The following is a 19,210-nucleotide window of genomic DNA, read 5'->3' on the forward strand; positions in this document are numbered from 1 at the left end:
TGTCTGTAGGATCAACAGTGTCAATCTCTAGGATCACTGGTGTATGGGATAGTAGTATTTGAAACTTCACTTCTTGAGACAGGTAAAGGAAAACATATGAGATAAACTTGCATAGTTTAGACCATACTTAGTAAACTGTGCCATTGGACTAGGAAATAAACTTTATTAATGCAATCTTTAGTTCTGCAAAATCTTTATTAAGTTTCAGTAGACATGCCTGGAGATTTCAGCCCTCGTTAAGTGGCAAGAGACTGGAAATCAGAAGTCATTTTAAACCTTAGTGCAAAAAAGGGATTTTAAAGCTGGAAAATGTTTCATTCTAGAAGATAGAATAGGGCCCTTACATTTTTAAAACTAGTACAGATTTTAGCTGAAGTAAGTTGTAACAGTTGAGGGTTTGGGCCTCATTAAAAGAGGTTGTATTTTTATTTATTTATTTATTTATTTTCATGGGCTATTCAAGTCTTTTTATTACTTGATATTTTGCCAAACTGTTTTCCAAAGTGAGTTTGTAACAATTAACACTCCCACCCACAGTGTCTGAGACATCCTGTGCTTGCCAGCACATGGTCCTATCAGACTTTAAAAATGTTTTGCCAGTCTAGGTGGCTATGTAGAAATATTGTCCTGATTACTCAAGAAATTGAGTATTATTACTTTTATAATTTAAAATAATAAAGAAATATTAGATCAAGACCAGGACATATAATATCACAGAGAGATTCTTACATATTTCTACCCATGTACGTGAAATGAGGTCTTCTTGCTACTGTCCATATTTGTTTGAACTTTCAAATTAAAATGAAGCTGCATCTATATGTCCTCTCTATGTGCATTCTAAAGGTCCCGGCAAGGGGCTTAAACCGTGGGGAGATGCACAAATGAAGGGGCCTGGCTTTGATGTAAAAATCTTTGACTGTTAGAGAAAAAAGGAGCAGAGGTTCCTGTGTGGTCCCCAGACCAGCTGCAGCAGCATCACTTGGGAGCTCCGTAGTGGAGGAAGAGAATCCAAAATTTGCCCATGGGAATGGGGGCAGAGAGAGGTATTTGCCGCAGATGGGCCATCTTTGGGGGAGGAAAATAGATCTAGGGGGAAAAAAAAGCCTTCTCGTGTTGGTTGATTTACTTCTGAGAAACTTGAGTTTCCCTAGAGATTAAAAAAAAAAAAAGAGTAAGGTGCAAATGTAGCAGCTTAGAATGAACAAGTTGAGAATAGGGTCTGAAAATGGGTGGGTGAACAGCTGAAGGGTTGCCCTAATTTAAGGAGAAGTACAAAAATTGGTATCTGGAAAGCAGCAGAAGGCTTCTTTAGAGCCACTCGCTCTCTGTACTCTCACTCACCTTTCCAAACCAGGGACGTACCCTTCACCTTGTATTCATCTAGCCAAATGTGCACCAGTCTGAGATTGTTATATACCAAGGCTTTTACAATTCCAGTGTGGTTTGCAACGTGTTGCTTATCAATATGTCCTACTCGAGAGCAAGGGAGTATAAAGAGTTGGCCTCCACACATCCAGATCCTTAGTGAAAGTTCCAAATGTTCTCCTCCCCAGAGATTCATGCCCTTGTGGTACTTTCCGATTGCATTAAAATAATGCCTACTTATAGCACAACTTCCTCCAGCCATTGCAGGTGATTGGATGGGTCTAGTGGGTCCTTCTGGTCCATCCATCTCATAAGAGAAAACATGATCCCGTTTAAATTGCAGATACCAGTTGAAAGCTCCCCTGACAACAGGAGAGGGCTGGTATTCCAGGGTCACATAATCAATGGCATCTATCAGAGGACACACCTCCATGTGGGGGTCCTTGGCAATGGCATTCAGCAAGGGCTCCAGCCATACTTTATTCACCTTGCAGTGGGTATCCAGGAGCATCAGAACGTCCCCTGAAGCACGCGATGCTCCAGTCAGCCTTGCTCGAATCAGTCCCTCTCTCTTTTTGTTTCTTATTAATTTAACCTTTCCCCAAAAAATTTCCACATGGTAGACTAGTTTCTCTTTCAAATCATCAAATTCACTCATGTCATCTACCAAAATAATTTCTTCAAGGATATGCTGTGGAGTGAGAGTCATGACACTGGACACTGTCCAAAACAAGACATTAAATTCTTCATTGTGGAAACAAATGACAGTGCTGGTACTAGGTAGGTTGGATGGGTACTGCTTTTTTTTTTTTTTTTTTAACATCTTTATTGGAGTATAATTGCTTTACAATGGTGTGTTAGTTTCTGCTTTACAACAAAGTGAATCAGCTATACATACATATATATATATATCCCCATGTCTACTCCCTCTTGCCTCTCCCTCCCGCCCTCCCTATCCCACTCCTCTAGGTGGACACAAAGCACCGAGCTGATCTCCCTGTGCTATGCGGCTGCTTCCCACTAGCTATCTATTTTACGTTTGGGAGTGTATATACGTACATGCCACTCCCTCACTTTGTCCCAGCTCACCCTTCCCCCTCCCCGTATCCTCAACTCCATTCTCTAGTAGGTCTGTGTTTTTATTCCTGTCCTGCCCCTAGGTTCTTCATGCCCATTTTTTTTTTTTTTTTTTAGATTCTATATATATGTGTTAGCATACAGTATTTCTTTTTCTCTTTCTGACTTACAGCCCTCTGTATGACAGACTCTAGGTCCATCCACCTCACTGCAAATAACTCAATTTCGGTTTATTTTATGACTGAGTAATATTCCATTGTATATATGTGCCACATCTTCTTTATCCATTCATCTGTTGATGGACAGTTAGGTTGCTTCCATGTGCTGGCTATTGTAAATAGAGCTGCAGTGAACATTGTGATACATGACTCTTTTTGAATGATGGTTTTCTCAGGGTATATGCCCAGTAGTGGGATTGCTGGGTCATATGGTACTTCTATTTTTAGCTTTTTAAGGAACCTCCATACTGTTCTCCATAGTGGCTGTATCAATTTACATTCCCACCAAGAGTGCAGGGGGGTTCCCTTTACTGTACACCCTTTCCAGCATTTATTGTTTGTAGATTTTTGGATGATGGCCATTCTGACTGGTGTGAGATGATATCTCATTGTAGTTTTGATTTGCATTTCTCTAATGATTAATGATGTTGAGCATTCTTTCATGTGTTTGTTGGCAATCTGTATATCTTCTTTGGAGAAATGTCTATTTAGGTCTTCTACCCATTTTTGGATTGGGTTATTTGTTTTTTTCATATTGAGCTGCATGAGACACTTGTAAATTTTATAGATTAATCCTTTGTCAGTTGCTTCATTTGCAAATATTTTCTCCCACTCTGAGTGTTGTCTTTTGGTCTTGTTTATGGTTTCCTTTGCTGTGCAAAAGCTTTTAAGTTTCATTAGGTCCCATTTGTTTAGTTTTGTTATTATTTCCATTTCTCTAGGAGGTGGATCAAAAAGGATCTTGCTGTGATTTATGTCATAGAGTGTTCGGCCTATGTTTTCCTCTAAGAGTTTTATAGTCTCTTTATAGTTTCTTTCTTTTTCTCTCCCTCTTCTTCTGAGCTGTGTGGCTGACAGGGTCTTGGTGCACTGGCCAGGTGTCAGGCCTGAGCCTCTGAGGTGGGGTAGCCGAGTTCAGGACATTGCTCCATCAGAGACCTCCCAGCCCCATGTAGTATCAAAGAGAGAAAGCTCTCCCAGAGATATCCATCTCAACGCTAAGACCCAGCTCTACTCAACAACCAGCAAGCTACAGTGCTGGACACCCTATGCCAAGCAACTAGCAAGATAGGAACACAACACCACTCCTTAGCAGAGAGGCTGCCTAAAATCGTAATAAGGTCACAGATACCCCAAAACACACCAGACGTGGACCTGCCCATCAGAAAGACAAGATCCAGCCTCATCCACCAGAACACAGGAACTAGTCCCCTCCACTAGGAAGCCTACACAACCCACTGAACCAACCTTAGCCACTGGGAACAGACACCAAAAACAACGGGAACTACGAACCTGCAGCCTGCGAAAAGGAGACCTGAAACACAGTAAGGTAAGCAAAATGAGAAGACAGAGAAACACACAACAGATGAAGGAGCAAGGTAAAAACTCACCAGACCAAACAAATGAAGAGGAAATAGGCAGTCTACCTGAAAACGTATTCAGAGTAATGATAGTGAAGACAATCCAAAATCTTGGAAATAGAATGGAGAAAATACAAGAAACGTTTAACAAGGACCTAGAAGAACTAAAGAGCAAACAAACAATGATGAACAACACAATAAATGAAATTAAAAATTCTCTAGAAGGAATCAATAGAAGAATAAATGAGGCAGAAGAACGGATAAGTGACCTGGAAGATAAAATAGTGGAAATAACTACCACAGAGCAGAAGAAAGAAGAAAGAATGAAAAAAATTGAGGACAGTCTCAGAGACCTCTGGGAAAACACTAAACACACCAACATTCAAATTATAGGGGTTCCAGAAGAAAAAGAGGGAAAAAGCCACTGAGAAAATACTTGAAGAGTTTATAGTTGAAAACTTCTCTAATATGGGAAAGGAAATAGTCAGTCAGTCCAGGAAGCACAGAGAGTCCCATAAAGGATAAATCCAAGGTGAAACACGCCAAGACCCATATTAATCAAACTATCGAAAATTAAATACAAAGAACAAATATGAAAAGTAGCAAGGGAAAAGCAACAAATAACATACAAGAGAATCCCCACAGGTTAACAGCTGATCTTTCAGCAGAAACTCTGCAAGTCAGAAGGAAGTGGCAGGACATACTTAAAGTGATGAAAAGCAAAAACCTACAACCAAGATTTCACTACCCAGCAAGGATCTCATTCAGATTTGACAGAGAAATTAAACCTTTACAGCCAAGCAAGTGTTGAGAGAATTCAGCACCTCCAAACCACCTCTACAACAAATGCTAAAGGAACTTCTCTATGCAGGAAATCAAGAGAAGGATAAGACCTACAATAACAAACCCAAAACAATTAAGAAAATGGTAATAGGAACATACCTATTGATAACTGCCTTAAATGTAAATGGATTAAATGATCCAACCAGAAGACACAGATTGGCTGAATGGATTCAAAAACAAGACCCATATATATGCTGTCTACAAGAGACCCACTTCAGACCTAGGGACACATACAGACTGAAAGTGAGGGGATGGAAAAAGATATTCCATGCAAATGGAAATCAAAAGAAAGCTGGAGTAGCAATTCTCATATCAGACAAAATAGACTTTAAAATAAAGAGTATTGCAAGATACAAAGAAGGACACTACGTAATGATCAAGGGATCAATCCAAGAAGAAAATATAACAATTATAAATATTTATGCACCCAACATAGGAGCACCTCAATACATAAGGCAAATGCTAACAGCCATAAAAGGGGAAATTGACAGTAACGCAAAATAGCAGGGGACTTTAACACCTCACTTAACCAAAGGACAGATCAACCAAAGTGAAAATAAATAAACACAAGCTTTAAATGACACATTAATCTACATGGACTTAATTGATATTTATAGGACATTCCATCCAAAAACAACAGGATACATATGATAATCTCAATAGATGCAGAAAAAGCTTTCAACAAAATTCACCACCTATTTATGATAAAAACCCTCCAGAACGTAGGCATAAAGGGAACTTTCCTCAACATAGTAAAGGCCATATATGAGAAACCCACAGCCAACATCATTCTCAATGGTGAAAAACTGAAACCATTTCTACTAAGATCAGGAACAAGACAAGGTTGCCCACTCACCACTGTTATTCAACATAGTTTTGGAAGTGTTAGCCACAGCAATCAGAGAAGAAAAAGAAATAAAACTTATCCAAATCAGAAAAGAGGAAGTAAAACTGTCACTGTTTGCAGATGACATGGTACAGTACATAGAGAGTCCTAAAGATGCTACCAGAAAACTACTAGAGCTAATCAATGAATTTGGTAAAGTAGCAGGGTACAAAATTAATGCACAGAAATCTCCTGCATTCCTATACACTAATGACGAAAAATCTGAAAGAGAAATTAAGGAAATACTCCCATTTAGCAATGCAACAAAAAAGAATAAAATACCTAGGAATAAACCTACCTAAGGAGACAGAAGACCTGTATGCCGAAAAGTATAAGACACTGATGAAAGAAATTAAAGATGATACAAACAGATGGAGAGATATACCATGTTCTTGGACTGGAAGAATCAACGTTGTGAAAATGACTGTACTACCTAAAGCAATCTACAGATTCAATGCAATCCCTGTCAAACTACCAATGGCATTTTTCACAGAACTAGAACAAAAAATTTCACAATTTGTATAGAAACACAAAAGACCCTGAATAGCCAAAGCAATCTTGAGAAAGAAAAACGGAGCTGGAGGAATCAGGCTCCCGGACTTCAGACTATACTACAAAGCTTCAGTAATCAAGACGGTATGGTACTGCCACAAAAATAGAAATGTAGATCAATGGTACAGGATAGAAAGCCCAGAGATAAACCCACACACATACGATCACCTTATCTTTGACAAAGGAGTCAAGAATGTACAATGGAGAAAAGACAACCTCTTCAATAAGTGGTGCTGGGAAAATTAGACAGCTGCATATAAAAGAATGAAATTAGAACACTCCCAAATACCATACATAAAAATAAACTCAAAATGGATTAAAGACCTAAATGTAAGGCCAGAGACTATAAAACTCTTAGAGGAAAACATAGGCAGAACACTCTCTGACATAAATCACAGCAAGATCCTTTTTGACCCACCTCCTAGAGAAATGGAAATAAAAACAAAAATAAACAAATGGAACCTAATGAAACCTAAAAGCTTTTGCACAGCAAAGGAAACCATAAGCAAGACAAAAAGACAACCCTCAGAATGGGAGAAAATATTTGCAGATGAAGCAACTGAGAAAGGATTAAACTCCGAAATTTACAAGCATCTCATGCAGCTCAATATCAAAATAACAAACAACCCAATCCAAAACTGGGCAGAAGGCCTAAATAGACATTTCTCCAAAGAAGATATACAGATTGCCAACAAACACATGAAAGGATGCTCAACATCAGTAATCATTAAAGAGATGCAAATCAAAACTACAAAGAGTCATCACCTCACACTGGTCAGAATGGCCATCATCAAAATATTTACAAACAATAAATGCTGGAGAGGGTGTGGAGAAAAGGGAACCCTCTTGCACTGTTGGTGGGAATATAAATTGATACAGCCACTATGGAGAACAGAATGGAGGTTCCTTAAAAAACTAAAAATAGAACTACCATATGACCCAGCAATCCCACTACTGAGAATATACCCTGAGAAAACCATAATTCCAAAAGAGTCATGTACCACAATGTTCATTGCAGCTCTATTTACAATAGCCAGGACATGGAAGCAACCTACGTGTCCATTGACAAATGAATGGATAAAGAAGATGTGGCAGATATATACAATGGAATATTATTCAACCATAAAAAGAAACAAAACTGAGTTATTTGTAGTGAGGTGACTGGACCTAGAGACTGTCATACAGAGTGAAGTAAGTCAGAAAGAGAAGAACAAAATCATATGCTAACACATTTATATGGAATCTTAAAGAAAAAAATGGTTCTGAAGAACCTAGCGGCAGGACAGGAAGAAAGACACAAACGTAGAGAATGGACTTGAGGACATGGGGAGGGGGAAGGGTAAGCTGGGACGAAGTGAGAGAGTGGCATGGACATATATACACTACCAAGTGTAAAATAGCTAGTGGGAAGCAGCCGCATAGCACAGGGAGATCAGCTCGGTGCTTTGTGACCATCTAGAGGGGTGGGATAGGGAGAGTGGGAGGGAGACGCAAGAGGGAGGAAATATGGGGATATATGTATATGTATAGCTGATTCACTTTGTTATAAAGCAGAAAGTAACACACCATTGTAAAGCAATTATTCTCCAATAAAGACGTTAAAAAAATTAAAATTAAATTGAAAAAAAAAAGCCAACCAAATAAGTTGGTTCACAGAATAATTATCAGAGAGAAATGCTACAAATTATAGAGCACATTATGTTGTTGCTGTCGTGTAATATAATCTCTGTTATATTATTGGTTAATCATGGCAAGTACATTTAGTTACATTAGTTAGATGTTAATTACACAGCTGAAGTGCTAACATTTTCTGGTATTTAAACATTTTAAGTTCTAAAGAGTCTTCAAATTTGTTATTATTGTCTTTGAATACCTACTGTATATTATTACAGTATTTCTCTAAGTGTGTAGCAAGACGTTCAAATCAGTTGCACTGATGTTAAAATTGCACCGTCCTGGAGTTCGTGTTCCGAAGCGGGAGCCAGGAGGTAAGGAGAGTCCAGGAAGTGATACCCACCAGCATTCCTGTCCTTCCCCAGTCAGTAGAAGTTGATCAGAGTCTGGACCAGAAATTCAGGCAGTGCTTCACTGGGGCCCCTGCTGCAGCAGGGGGAGCGAGAACAAAGCAGGTTCCCTTGCTGGCTGGCTCCCTGAGGTGGGGGAGAGCTGGTTCCTTAGATGGGCTAAGGGTAGGGGCAGATCCAGGGGTCGGGCCAGAGGGGTGGCCTAGGTGGTCTGCCCTACCCTCTGGTGGGGTGTGTGCAGGGGGCATGCGCAGTGCCCTGCTTTTGCTCCCAACCCCCTGTTTTTGCTCCCGCCTCTTCAGAAGTGGCAGTTGGGCTTTTTTGGTCTTTTTGTATCTTTTTGTCCATAATTTGTCCCAACTGAGCATGCACCCAGGTATTTTTAGTCCCATAAGTTTCTTTGTATTTTGTTGCTTGAGGAGAGGTGTGTCCGGGTGCAAGCCCTGCAGCAAAGGGTCCCAGGTCCTAGCCAGTCTCAGTATCTCCATTTTTGATGAGACTTATATCCCCTCCCCGCAACCCCTTAGTGTGATACTAATGGACACTAAAGTTTGGAAACTATAGATTTAGACACAACTCAGAGCTTTTATTAGCTTGAGAAAAAACAATTTGCTATCCTCTTAAATCAAAAGGATAAATTTTGTAAATGGGGGGTAAAATGGTTTCAATTTTTATTTTAACTACAATTTTAGAAAAACACATGCTGGAAATGTAAAGAATATAAAGAACGGATCTTAGTACCTTGTAGCAATCTAGATGGTCATTCCAATCAAAAGTAATCTTGCTTTTTTACTCCCATTGCAAAGATGGAAAAACACAGTGGTCAGAGTGTACTGGAACATTGGCACCCCATATATATTTATAGAATAAAAGTCTCCATATCAATGCAGTGATTAATATTAATGCCATTGAGCTGAGTCATGCAGTTTTTAAATTATACTTGCCTATCCCCAATTTCTCATTTGAATCTAATAGAACTTCCTTATTTTGAAATTTTGGAGTTGTCTATTTTTCATTGTGTGTGTTTCCCTACATTTGATTAAAGGTAATGTAGATGAATATAGGTAACTTCCATAATATTAACAGTTATCCCTTGTTCTGATCAAATTGCTAGACATTGTACTTAAAAATTTATCTAAAATTCTCAATTCTCAGATAATAGAGAACCCCATTTTACAACCGTGGCCATTTGGGCTCGAAGTGTCTAAGGACCTCCCAGAAATACTTAGGTAGCTGGAGAGGAGGTGGAGGATGGAAGTGCCTAACACAAAGCCCCTGCTCTTAGCTACTAGGCAACACGCCTCTACCAGCTTTCATGATGAAACGAGGAAGAGGCTAGCCCCAAATACGGTGCCTACGTGGAAAGGTACCCCCTCCATGCCCTCCTGCCCGTTTGACAGTTCTGATGTCATTTCATTCATTTCTATATTCATTCAGCTAATGTTCTATCAGCAGGGGATACAGCAGTCAAGAAAAAAAGTCTCTTTCTGCAGAGTCTACATTCTAGAGGAAAAGATAGGAGAAATAGGGAAACAAGTAAATGTGTCATAAGACAAGAGGTGGTATGTGCTACAGAGAATGTAATGGAATAAAAAGTGGTGGTGAGAGGTGCTATTTGATACTCGTTGGTTAGGGAACCTTTTTTTAGTAATGAGGGAGTGAGTCACACATATCTATGGAGAAAGAGCTCTCTAGGTAGAGAGGGGACAGTACAGAGATGCAACACCTTGAGGAAAGAGTGTTCTGGAAACAGCAGGGAGGCTGGTTTGGCTGGAGCAGAGGTGGGAGTGGTGGGCAAGGAGGCCAAAGATAGCAGAGGGAATCAGGACTTGAGCACTTCGTAGGCCCAAGTATGGACTGAGGTTTTCCTTGTGTGTGGGATGGGAGGCTGAGAGTTTTTTAAACAGAAGAGCGGAAACCAGTCTGACTTATCTTAGAGAAAGATCTTTCTGGATTGTGAATTAATCTGGAGAGTGGATTGAGTTTGCTAAGACTGGACATTAGGGCAGCTCATGCAATAGACCAGGTAAGACATGACTTCATCAAGTGGTTCGTCATAGGTGGTTTGACTAACGTGCCAGGAGTTCATTTGGTGAAAAGTGCGAGGGCTCTGAGTGTATTTTGAAGGTTCAGACTACAGGACTAGGATTGGGATGTAAGAGAAAAAGAGACAGATTAAGAGAAAAAGAGACAGATGAAGGAAAAGTATCAAGTTGTTGGCAGGCGTAAGTGAACAGCGTTTACCGAGATGTGGAGCCTTGTGAGTTGGGGGTGGGGAGAGCTGGTCTATTTTAGACACGTTAAATTCGACATCTGCATCCCCTAGATCTGAGGTCTGCAAACTCCTGTCCACCAGGCAGATCTGCTTCACTCATTGTCTTTGTAGACCCACAAACTAAGGATGGTTTTCACATTTTTAAATAGTTGAAAAGTAACTATTAATAAATACTATTTTGTAATATGTGAAGTTTACATGAAATTCACATTTCGCTGTCCATAAATAAAAAGTTGGTAACATAGTCACACTTACTTGTCTATGGCTGTTCGCCTGCTACACCAGCAGAGTGGAGTAGTTGCAATAAAGACCACACAGCCCGCAAAGCTGAAAATATTTATCATCTGGTCTTTTCCAGAAAAAGCTGCCCATCCATGACCCTGATGGTCCACTCCTACAACATGCTAGCTTGAACTGTAGGAAAGTTGAGCGGCAGCTCCTGCATCATCCCCCATCAAGAAAGTCATGATTTTTGCTCACTTCTTTAAAGATCTTAGTCATGAAAAGACTGAGCATACCTGTGAGTTTTCATGGGAACATCAGTGCCTTCAACAAAAGTAGATTACTTATGGTGAATATAAACTTCTCTTAGGACAAGGAAATAATTCATGTAAGGATCTTCTGAATTCCCCGAAGTGCATTATGTAAGGTCTGGCTTATTTGGCCCAGAGAACAGCTGTCCTGGCCAGGAAGGACCACTTTTTCATATAGTGTCTGACACAACTGCTGTGCTGTCCATCTCTTGAGATGACGTTGCATCACCAGAAGTGGATTTTCTACCATTTTGGGATTTGCTAAGCCCAAAGGAGAAGTTCTTTTTTATTGAATAGTAGTTTTTCCTCCCTCTAACTCCTAACCAGGGTAAATGAATTGAACCCCATTTATTTTTAGAAACCAATGCGATAATATTGGTATTATTAAAAAAAAAAAAAAAAAAAAGACTTCCACTGCCCCAAACTAAGTATAGTTGATAATTTGGAAGACTTCAAAATGGTCTTCATTTTCTGAGAGCTGAGTGTTCCAAGGACACAGGAATATGCTGCAAAGTCTCATTTCCTCTGAAGTTATTCCATGTTCTTTTTAGGTATTCACTAATTACACATATACAGAAGTGCTTTATATATATGTGTGTGTGTGTGTGTGTGTGTGTGTGTGTTTATATATACACATACATACACACACATGAAAAACTGAAAATATATTCAATATGTGAAAAGACACTTTCTTTAAAACCTTTATATCTAGTGGAGCTATTTTTTCCCCTTTCTATAAAAAAGAGACATAGAGGAGGAGAAATGATCAAATCCCCAGCAGGATGGTAATACCTGCTGGGCTGCTCTGACAGTGGCAAGACTCCTATAAAGCCTCCTTAGTGTGTGAGATCTAGCCTTCATAAAAATGAGTCAGGGCTTGCTCTGTGACCGGTAAAGCCTTCCATTTTGTGAGTTATTTTTAACTTTAAAAAATATCAATTTCTGTGAATTTTGTGCTACTGAACCTGCTTCCTAGTACTTAATCGTGTAAGATCTTTTGAAAGGATATAATATACTCTTTGCTTTTTGAATATTTGATATGCTATATGAAAAATACACAATATGCATCAGCAAATATTTTGATTCCATTTTCACCTTGGCAGTGTTACATGAGATTGGACAAAATTAAATGCGTATATGCACGCCAGTGGCTATAAGCTGTGAAGTACAAGGAAGGGACCTTGAAATCTCAATGATTTAGAGTGTAGGGTGATTTTGTCCTCATCATTATACATAAAGTATTGCTCACATCATTACTATCACCATACTCATCAGAAACATCAGCATTACTCTAGTATTCGTTAATCCACCATATGGACCTGAAACTTTGTTAGTTATCATGCAGATGAATACTTTTATCTTTCCTTATTTTAATGATTTTTTTGGCTTTTAATTTTGATACAAGCAAAATACTATTAACATTTTATTGCTGATAATCCCACCGGTAACATCTGATAATTAGGTAGAGTTATGTCAGAAAAGCCAAGAGTTCCATTAGCTAAATAGAATGACCCATAAAAAGGCAATAAATTTTAGAGCCTGTCTATATGGATGATTGGATTGTTAATTTTACAGGTCACTTGCTAGAGCATGAATAGTATGTAACTGGTCTGTTCTACAGAGATAGATGATTATGAGAGTGGAAAAAAAACCCCATCACATCAACTGTAATAAATTCATATGATCACCTGCTACATGAGCCTTAGTTTTCTGTATTTTCCTAGTATTTCAGAAACTTTTGATCAATTATTTGACCTGTAATGAAATTTTCAAAATGCAGCAGTTTAGCAGTAATTTTCAAATTGCTCTGGGTGTATTTATCATGAACCTGGGAAGAGATTTTTTGGAAGGCAGGATGGAGTACGGTAGAGTCTTTTATAATAAAATGGTTCAAACAGTTGAAGCAGAGTTTCCTGCCGTGTGAGGGCTGGGCTTTCAGTTCATCTTGCTGTGGTTGGTTGCTGGTTATCTATTTGCATCTGCTGATGGTCCAGGAGCTTCTTCAGAAAAATCACATGTTCCATTCACAGCTGTGGTTTACATATGACAGGTTTACAGAGGAAGAGGGGGGAGGTCATCATGGTCAAAGAAGCAAGGAGACCCAGCATATAGGGACTGGCTGTAGCAAAGAGGAGAAGCAAGTCAATGCAATAAACTAGGTGAATCAATAAGACAATCATTTTAGGAGAATGCTGTTTATAGCACTCGAGGAAATATGAATTGGCTTGGGGAGGGTGTAGTGTGGATGTGTGGCCCAAGAAAGTTTGGAATAATTCCAAGACATAAAACATCAAACGCTATTGCCTCTCAGGGCTCAAGCTACCCTACTGTGCACGCATGGAGAGAGAGCTTTCTCCTCTCTTGGCCGAGCTGTCCCGTCACTGTGCATTTTGTAAGCCTCACTGGTTGGGGGATTGTCAGTTTTGGGCCTCAGGGAGATCCGTGGTCTGAGGGGACCCTGGAACAAAGAAGCCGGGGACGTGGTGGGGGCAGGCGAGACACCCTCCGAAAGCACTAGGACTGTTTAGAGATGAGGAAAACTTTGTGTCCTGCTTGAGCAAATGGGAGACAGAGAGCTGAGAATCCAGGTATTTGCTTTATGGTGATCTAATTTCTTACCTGAATACTGGGGGGCCTGTTTGGTGGCAAACCCAAGACTGCCAGAATCGATGACCCATTCCCTAAATCTTAGCTAGAGAGGCTTTGGCACAAATCTTGTCATTGATGTTCATAAAGATGAAGTCATATCATTTCAAACTGATCCATCTGTAAAATTGCTTAATCTTTACAATTTAGTAGGGAAATTTATAACAGCTGGAATATTAGAATGTTTTCCTCTTTTATTTTTTATTTATTTGTTTTTTTAAATTTATTTTATTTTATTTATTTTATCTTTGGCTGCGTTGGGTCTTTGTTGCCATGCATGGGCTTTTCTCTAGTTGCAGCAAGCGGGGGCTACTCTTCCTTGTGGTGCGCGGGCTTCTCATCATGGTGGCTTCTCTCGTTGCGGAGCATGGGTCTAGGCGCATGGGCTTCAGTAGTTGTGGCACACGGGCTCCAGTAGTTGTGGCGCACAGGCTCAATAGTTGTGGCTCACGGGCTCTAGAGCACAGGCTCAGTAGTTGTGGCACATGGGCTTAGTTGCTCTGCGGCATGTGGGATCTTCCCGGACCAGGGATCGAACCTGTGTCCCCTGCATTGGCAGGCGGATTCTTAACCACTGCGCCACCAGGGGAGCCCTCCTCTTTTATTGGTAACTGAATTTAAAAGGCAACTTTCTTTTTTTTTAATTTTATTTATTTATTTAAATAGAATTTTTAAAAAATTATAGTTGATTTACAATGTGCTAATTTCTGCTGTAGAGCAAAGTGATTCAGTTATACATATATATATTCTTTTCCATTATTGGTTTATCACATGATATTGAATATAGTTTCCTGTGCTCTACAGTAGGACCTTGTTGTTTATCCATTCTGTATATACTAGTCTTCATCTGCTAATCCCAGACTCCCAATCCATCTCTCCCCCACACCCCTTCCCCTTGGCAACCACAAGTCTATTCTCTTTATCTGTGAGTCTGTTACTGTTTCGTAGATAGGTTCATTTGTGTCATAGTTTAGATTCCACATATAAGTGATATCATATGGTGTTTGTCTTTCTCTGTCTGACTGACTTAATACGATAATCTCCAGGTCCATCCATGTTGCTGCAAATGGCATTTATAAAAGGCAACTTTCTGACGGAAATATGGAGGAACCTAAAAGATTATTCTTACTATTTAATTTCAAATGTTCTCTAAGAATCATTCACAAAGTCTCTGTTTTTAAAAATTGGGACATATGTCAGATGAATTATGCATTTGAAAAAGCAAGTGAAAGACGGGGAAGAGGAATTTCAGTTGGAAAGTTATTTGTTGACTTGCTTATGTTCAATAATTTTCTGGCCTTGATTATAAATGCCAGGCTTTCTTCCCTGAACCTCCTACATTATTCCAAAAGTTCTTTGTTAATTAATGTCAAATTCCATGTTAAAAGGAACAGAGCTAAACATGTTTCTTTTAACTAAAAAATGACAGATTGCAATTATAAAGTACAGTTTCAGACTTTATTTATCATTTTATATAACAAGCTTCAATAATTTAATAATTTTTAATTCTCTATATGTTTATATATGTATATGTGTATTTGTATATATATACATACATATACACATATATTAACAATTTATTGGGATGAATTAATTTTTTTCTGAAACTATTGAAAAGTTTCTAGTTGATAATAGACATTAAAAATAAAACAAAAAACTGCATACAACAGAAATGAAAAGAGCAACTTCAGAAAATATAATTGCCTTATCTATAGGGATTTAATAAGATTACGCTGAATATATCCTGAAAAATAACTAAGGAAGGAACTCAGGAATGATTTAACAAGTAAGAAAAAAAATTAGAAAGATAACCAACCTTTTGAAAATCATATTGTAAAATGCATCTACTTTAAATACAATTTTTAAAAAAAAAGTCAAAGCAACAATGTTTCCTTTTTATTAGGCAGGGAATGAAAATCAGAAAGATGATAACATATTTGATGCATTAAAACATAAGACAGATTTTAGCAATGAGAGGCATCAGAGACATGTAGGTGATAGAAAAACAAGTGAGAAAATCTTTAAGTGGACAAACTAGGTACAAATCTGAGACTTCTGTTGGGATTTCATCATTGCCTTCCAGCTTTGAAAATTGAGTCCTAGAAGAACACAATATACTGGGACTCAGTTCCGTCGGTGATGGGTCAGTGGTTTACCCAGGTGTCAGTCACTTTCAGGGAAGTAAGGGTTTCAGTGTCTCCCTCAACTTTGGTCCCTGATCACTGTGTTTAGAGAATCAGAAGTACTCCTGACTGAGTAACCTAATGAGGCCGCAGTATCCACATACTGAAATCCGCTGGCTCACACTGGCCAGCCTTTCATCTGCAGTCTACTCTGGGTATAGACATTTGCTTTAATTTTCCTGTGTTTTATTTCCTATGTACAAACATTTGAGAGTGCTAGTAAATCTGGTTTAATTAAGTATCATCCATGAACCCAAATAAATGATGTGGTTTACAGTATTAAAGAGGCAACTTTTCTAGCCCTTAGGTGATAGGACGATAAGAACAGTAACAGCAGCACTTACCGTGGGCCTGGCGTCTGTGATAGGAACTTGACAATCACTAATGTATCATGTCCTCGTGGAACCTAGAGACAGAGGAGGTAGGGACTTGCCTGATATCCCATGGCCAGTGAAGAATGGAGACAGGCTTTGCTCCACGGCAGCGTGGATCCAAAGTCTATGCCTTGGTCCCTCCATCTGATCATCTCTCACATCTATATCCACCTGTGAAGTGACCTGTGAACACATGGCAGGAACGCAAAAACAGCTGTCCATTTCATGCATATAAATACTTCATGTATTATTTGTTACATCACTTAAGAAAAAAACAAAATGTCCTACCGCAAGGGAACTATACATTTTGCACATAACCCGCAGCCATCTAGTAATAAACATACGCTCCTTCATTTTTCACTTTCTTTCAGTCTTTCTCTTTTTCCAATCGATTTTAGAGAGGGGACCATGTGTAATATTGACCATTCCAACTAGCCTGTAGTCCGGCTTTGTGAACACCTCGCAGCTCCATGAATACTGCACTGCTGACGTCTTGGTGACTGGACCCTAAATCTTTAGAGAACCAGTCTTGCCTGTTTAACTGCAGGTGCTCCACACGTAATAAATACATCTTTCGGACAGCCGTGTTTTCCATAGATCCTGGCTCTTAGGGACATTTCAGATAATTCTGCCTTGCACTTTATTTCCCAGTATGTTACTTAATGGGGCCATTGTTCTGTATCTTGTTTATGGCGCTTGTTCACTGTCAGCCAGTGGTCCTCGGTGCGGATCTAAGCACTTCCTCGGAGATGACTATGCTGGTCCTTTAGGGTGTGTTTGTTTCTAGCTATTTGTCAGAAGGGCCCCTCCCATTTGCTGCCACCTTTTTCACCCTCACCTGCCGTGACCACATCCCGGTCCTCCCAAGATGCTCAGTGCTGCCTTTTGCCGGTGGCTGTTCCTTGGTTTATCGTTTCGCCATCAGGGATGCTCTCATTCTCCGACCCCTCATGAGGTCACCTCCGAGTACACATCCCCTCTCAGGCTGCTCACGCTGAGCCGCTTTCATGCCTCCCACTTTAAGGAGGTATCTTGTCAAGTCCCCTTGCTCTGAGGCTTCCTTGGTGTTTTATTCTTTCCGAACCTCCCCTTTCTCTAAGGGCACCTCCTCTCCACATCTCTTCACTTGCTTCTTCCCTACTTACAGGTAGGACTAACAGACTTCCGGGGAAAAAATGAAAATAATAAAGACAAGTGATTGAAGTTTTCTTTTTTTTTATTAAAAAAATAGGTACAAGCACATTTTTCAGCCTAAGCTCCAAGAAGTTAGCAAATAGAACAAAACTGAGCAAAGTGTAAAGAACTCTTACAAGCAGCCAAGCTTCATTAACTTTTGAAAGGAAAGATTCATGGTTTCACATTTGGGTTTCGATTTCTGGTAAAGAAGTGAATTAGCATTCCTATAGCCAACTTTCCAATTTTCTTTGGGATTCAATGTAGTCTAACGTTATATTTATAACACTGCATGAAAATTCAGGGTAAATTATGTGACTTTAAAACTGTCAAAAACTACTGCTGTCTGTCTCCTCCTGTCTCTAAAGGAATGATTTGGCAAGGCTGGAAGGTAAACTAGAGGGGCTAAAATTTAGGAAAACAAATATTTATTCCTCAGTGATGAAATGTAATCACACTACATTTTAGTGTTTCAGAAAGGGGGAGGAGTTTGAGGACGATGAAAACGATGTCCACAGGACTTTTCTTGATAGCAGCATAAAACAAACAGAAAGAAACAAACTTTTCTGTCCTTCAGATCACCTGCTGGATTCTGCCATGAAATAGGCACAATTTATATGCAGTTATATGTAGCCAGTGGAGTTGAATGCTAGATATAGTTATGGCCATTCTGCAGTGCTGTTTCACTGAACACTAATTTGAAAAATATTGAGTAGGTCCTAGGTGCTCCAGATATTCTAGGCTCTGCAGTGGGTACTGGGCATACAGTAGAGTGTGATGGTTAGGAGAAGGGGCACTGGAGTAAATATATCAAGTTGCAAGTCATCTGTCATTTATTTAAGCTCTGTGACCTTAAACAATTTGCCTCACCTCTCTGAGCTTCAGGCAGAAAATAAAAATAATGTCTCAGTCTCTTCTTTGGACATTCTCTTCTGTCTCAGAGTAATGGGAGCCTACCTTCCCCCTGTGCACGCTTCTGGCCCCCTGGAGCCCTCTCAAGCAGACAGACAACTAGAGCACCCATCGCCTTGCTTGTTCCACTCATCCAGACCGCTCTCCTTCATTTCTTGAAGCTGCTGCTCCTGACCCACTGTCCCTCTCGTGTCACCACACACCTTAAAGTTGGTGATTTCAATAGCTACGTAGATGGTACTTTCAGTGCTCTGGCTTTAGTTTCTGGATAAATCTTATTTCCTCTCTGGCCTCATCATTCACTTCTGTAATCATACCCTAACCTGCACTGCCTACAATAGTATCAAATTAACCACATATGACTACTAAAATTTTTAAAATTAGGACTTCAGTCCCTCAGTTGCACTGGCCATATTTCAAGTGCTTGAGAGGCACATGTGGCTAGTTGGCCACCATATTGGACAGCTCAGAACACCTCCATCTTTGCAGAAAGTTCTACTGGATAGTGCTGACTCCTAGACTCCTTCAATATCTGTAACTGAAATTCCTCCATAATCTCGGTTTTATACCTTCCACTTTCTGACCCTTACTTTCTACATCTCCAGCTCACTGCCTCTAGTTGGCTGACTCAGTCTGGACACCTCCTGGAGATACGGTTGACCAATCCCAACCTTTATTCATACTCTTAATCTTTTTCATGCTCTTACTAGTCTATTAAAACAGCTTGAATGCTGTGTTCAAATTTCATAAACCCTATCCTGCTTCCCCCCTCAGCTCCCTGGCCCCTC

General features: G+C 39.6%; 1 protein-coding gene across 1 annotated transcript; it reads right to left on the reverse strand.

Moving 5' to 3' along the window:
• Positions 1-975: 975 nt before the first annotated feature.
• Positions 976-16,908, reverse strand: LOC103002895 (inactive polypeptide N-acetylgalactosaminyltransferase-like protein 5). The gene is made up of 4 exons (XM_028169181.2): positions 16,774-16,908; positions 16,397-16,520; positions 1,370-2,169; positions 976-1,086 (listed from the first exon to the last, which is right to left on the reverse strand). The coding sequence occupies exons 1-4, from the start codon at positions 16,906-16,908 to the stop codon at positions 976-978; spliced, it is 1,170 nt and encodes a 389-aa protein (XP_028024982.2).
• Positions 16,909-19,210: the final 2,302 nt, after the last annotated feature.

This window comes from Balaenoptera acutorostrata, chromosome 6 (genome assembly GCF_949987535.1).
Source record: "Balaenoptera acutorostrata chromosome 6, mBalAcu1.1, whole genome shotgun sequence".
Classification (NCBI taxonomy): domain Eukaryota; kingdom Metazoa; phylum Chordata; class Mammalia; order Artiodactyla; family Balaenopteridae; genus Balaenoptera; species Balaenoptera acutorostrata.

Bases quoted from the DNA above. Each gene is read 5' to 3' on its own strand.
- LOC103002895 (XM_028169181.2), bottom strand. From the start codon at position 16,908: ATGTATTTATTACGTGTGGAGCACCTGCAGTTAAACAGGCAAGACTGG. The intron at 16,521-16,773 runs GCTAGTTGGAAT...ATGTGTTCACAG, and splicing joins TTCACAAAGCCGGACTACAG to GTCACTTCACAGGTGGATAT. The intron at 2,170-16,396 runs GCAAGTCCCTAC...AAAAAAAAAAAA, and splicing joins CACTGGCCATGGGATATCAG to AAAAGCAGTACCCATCCAAC.